The 4,186-nt window shown below is 47.4% G+C and overlaps 1 protein-coding gene across 1 annotated transcript; it reads right to left on the bottom strand.

The window, feature by feature from the left end:
* Nucleotides 1-1,029: 1,029 nt before the first annotated feature.
* LOC119164620 (uncharacterized) lies at nucleotides 1,030-1,731 on the bottom strand. The gene has a single exon (XM_037416842.2). The coding sequence runs from the start codon at nucleotides 1,729-1,731 to the stop codon at nucleotides 1,030-1,032; it is 702 nt and encodes a 233-aa protein (XP_037272739.2).
* Nucleotides 1,732-4,186: the final 2,455 nt, after the last annotated feature.

Genomic DNA, 4,186 nt, shown 5'->3' on the forward strand with positions numbered 1-4,186 from the left:
ATAAATTGCATCGTTGCTCCGAAACCCGCGAATCTTGCGTTGCACGTGTGTGGCCCGCCTGTGTGGCCCGCCTGTTTTTGCAAGAGCTTCAGTGCAGTTGTCACGGGAGGAGAAAACACTTGCACTGGTCTCTGCCCGTTCATTTTTTTCCCATATTCGTAGGGAATACGTGCTTTCTCGTCAAAAATTGCACTGGCTTTACAAGGCTGCCTCGATGCATTTTGTAGAGGCTCTTCAAATGGTTCGATGATATTTCGCTGCCTTTTCCGATGTGACGGGACAAAAACTGTGATCGCACGTTTTTGATCAGGTGGCACTGATCGAATGCAAGAAAGAGCTTTCGATTCGGTTTTCCAGGGTGCTCAGTGCAATGCTTGAGGATTCCATTGCACAGAAGTTGCATAGCCAAGACATTGATCTTGTGTTTGTCTGTGACAATGCGCACGACGATAAACCATATTTCTTCAACTTCTTTCAGAACGTGTCTCTTGAGCATGTGCAGCTCACGGCCTGTGCAGTTTCTCGTGAAAAAGTACGCCACGGGTATTTTGAACGAAGCTGAAAGGCCGTCAAGGACGAAACACAAGAGTGGGTTGGCCAGCACAGGCCCATTTGTTGTTTCTTTGGAAAAGTTCACACAATAGTTCACCTCACCGATGAAGGCATCTCTTTGCTTGTGATAATATAGCCGTTGTTTGACTCGCATTTCGTCTACAAATAGAGAGCATGCCCTCGCTTGCAACGAGTGATGAGAAGCGAGTTCTGCAGACAGCCTTTGCTTCACGAGTTCGGTCACGCCAACTTCTCCACGTGATGAGCCCATAGAGCGCTCGATGGTACTTCGACAGGGAAGCCGAAGAATACCTGTGTTCCTTACGTGTTCGTATGCACGAGTCGAGAAGTTACGCAACACCACAGCATGCCGTACTGTCAGCTCAGACCACGTTGGTTTCTTCTTCGCGAAACTCTGACCTTGTTCCACTAGTATTGAAGCAGCCAGGTTTTTCTCTTTCACTTTCTCCACAACTTTCAGGAATGCAGACACATAGTATTCTTCCTTGAGGTTTTGCAGTTCCTGCGTTTGTACTTGTCGATGGTGATCTTGAGCCGCTCTATTCCCGCGTTCAAATCTCGCTCCTTACGTCTCCACTTTCGTTTGACCATTGCTGAAACCGAGGATAATGACGACACCTGCACAGCTCTGTCCACCTGCATGGTCGCACTAATGCAGCGCTTGCTTGCGCTGTTTTCCAGAGGTAACGGCAGTTCGCTTGCGGTGCGAATCATCTGTGATAAATCTTGAGAGTCGACATCGACAGACGGCAAGCCATTGCGAGGAAGTGAAGGAGTCTCCAGTTGGCTCTCAACTGCTCTTCGTTTCCGCAGTGGTGTGTTCACTGGCGCAGCTGCCTCGCGTTTCCTCACAGACACGTCGCTTCTCTCTCTCTTTTTCGGAGACTGCAGGTACGGCAGATACTCTTCGAAAATGCTGGGAACAGCGTCTTTCTTGAGTTTGAAAATTTTGCAGCCCTCCTTGAGTTCGGAGGAACCGAAGTGTCGGTTGCATACAGTCGAGTAGCACGACAGCGTATTCGGTGTCCAGTCGTCCCGAGAAAAGACCTTTAGCCATTTCGCTCGAAGTTCCGGATCACTTGGTATCTCGTGGAACGATATGCCCGGCGTCCGTTGTTTGCTCGAAGACTTGCAGCGTGGTACGCAACAGTACGGCATCTCGTCGGTTACAGAGCACCCTTACTGATTCCACACTGCTGATAGAAAACCGCATTTATATGTGAAAAGTAATGCAGCATGAATATGCACCGTAAATCACAGTTTTTAGAGTAGCAAACAATATAGATTGTGACGGCGCTAGCAACTCACACATGGTCCCGTAGAATAGTAAACAAACGGTAGCTTCATTCAGTGGCACTGAACCTTAAGGTTCAGAACGCTGTTACAACAATAAACGTTCATGTAAATAATTCAGTGTAAAATGCTCAAGGAATTAAAAGCAACAATTTAAAGGTATGTATTAAACGTACTTCCACTTGCAGCGTTCCGAATTTGTGCTACGATAGCGTAGGGCTGCCTCTTACGCCTACACCAGAGACCACGTTAACATTAGCGGTCAGATTTGCAGCGATATTGCGTTCTTATTACGTTAAATTGCATATACCATTTGTTGTTTTGGAACCTTTACAGCGAGCACTGTACACATTCTCTGCGAGTTCTGTCATGCTTCCCTGACAGTCCAAACAAAAAAACATGATAATAACCGTTGCTTCCGCAAGACACAAGCTTACCTGCGGCAAACACGACGGACACGGAACAACTTTTGCTTGTAGAGCCACTTTTGTAGGTATTTCGAGGGCTTCGAGGTGCCTCAACGCGTTGCAGCGAAGCGAACTATGCTGCTATGCTGACTATGCTTGGTACGCTCCAGAGCATCTACGGGCAAGTATGGGGTGCGAGCGCCACTGGCGGAGAAAGTAGGCGTAAATCGAAGAGGAAGAGAGAGGGCGGCGGACGGCCTCCGCCACTCCACTGCGCGTGCATGAAAAAATGTAGGAGGCTATGAGCCAGCAATTTATGGCGGGGTCACTAACTGCACTGACTGTAGCGTTCCAACAGTTCTGGCGTTCCATTTTTTTTCATTTCCTAATTTATTGCCCTTGACTCTTCATTGGCAAATGAAGAACTCATATTTTTATAAGGTTACAGTTATTTTTATGAAATACAGAACAGATTGAAAATACATTAGCTCAGAAGAAAGAAAACTAAAGATAAATTCAGCCAAATCACTACCAAATTAGTTATTCTAAATGATAAACGAATTGGCAGATTCCCCGTACAGTGGGAATCGATGATATGCGAAACATGAATGGGTAAGGTCAATATGTCACTTCAAAATCAGCACACCGTTACGAGGCGCAAGCAAATTGTACATTACTATCGGCGTCAAATGAAGGCAGAACAGCTGCAAGCCTTCGCGATACTATAGTGCTTGCCGTCCAGTCATCCCCACGTACAGGCAATTTTTGTAGCGTGAGGCGAACCAACAAGCCCACATCGCCACTTTTGTCGGCCAGGTACAGGCACGCACATCTTGCTCGGCATCACTGCGCATAAGTGTGTGACTGCCAAAAGTGATAAGTGAACGGCCCGCACTATACCATTACGAAGGCTCGGCGCTGTTCGAATTTCATTTAACGCCGATAGCACATGACTTCCATCTCATGGTTATGATGCTAGGACATGTTTCTTACCATCACCATCTATTCACATCACCGAATACTAAAATCCGTATATGTAGAGCAAGCGAAACGGCAATGACGTGCTTTGAGCGCAGGATGCAGTAAAGTTTTGCATGACACGCATACCATGACTATCCTGTTTGGACCTGTCATTTACATGCGTTGTCAATTCACGTAAGGTAATAGCAAATTTAGTATATCTGGAACTATGGAAACGACCACGAGTACGCTATGAGCGTAGCATATAGTTATGCTTTACAGGACACGAATGTCATGATTATCATTATTCGACGTGTCATTTACCTTCGTCGTCGATTCACGTGACGTGATACCAAATTTGGTATAAGTGGAGCTAGTAAAACGGCCGCAAGCGCATCATGAGCGGCTAGGCTGTCATGTTCTTACATGATACGCATGTCATGGTTATCATGCTTGCACCAGTCATATACCGTCGATGTCCATTGACGTTACTTCGCACCAAATTTGGTATCTGTGAAGCTAGTGAAATGGCCACGATCGCAATATTGATACACAACAGCCGGCACAGTCTGGCTGCAAGAAAGAGAAAGACGACGTTGGTGGCTGGTTGATGAACTGTCGCCATCTTGTTCGCCGAGCACCGTGCATCGTATTTAGTTTAATAAATAAGTTACCCGTAACAATATTGGTGGAGGTGGACGACTCCCGCACCTCGATGGAGACGCGCAGCGGTCGCAACACCGGGGACTCTTCGTCTACTTCAACTGCCAGTGCCTCATCCCCACCGGTCTCTCGATCCGAGTCGACAACCTACGTCACCCTGCCACCCCTGCGCGACCTTGGAACTTTCTCCGCTGACGGTACCATCGACGTTGACTCCTGGATGCACCGGTACGAGCGAGTCAGTGCTACCCACCGCTAGGATCCCACGCTCATGCTCGCCAATGTTGTGT

Source organism: Rhipicephalus microplus, chromosome 9, assembly GCF_043290135.1.
Source record: "Rhipicephalus microplus isolate Deutch F79 chromosome 9, USDA_Rmic, whole genome shotgun sequence".
NCBI lineage: Eukaryota > Metazoa > Arthropoda > Arachnida > Ixodida > Ixodidae > Rhipicephalus > Rhipicephalus microplus.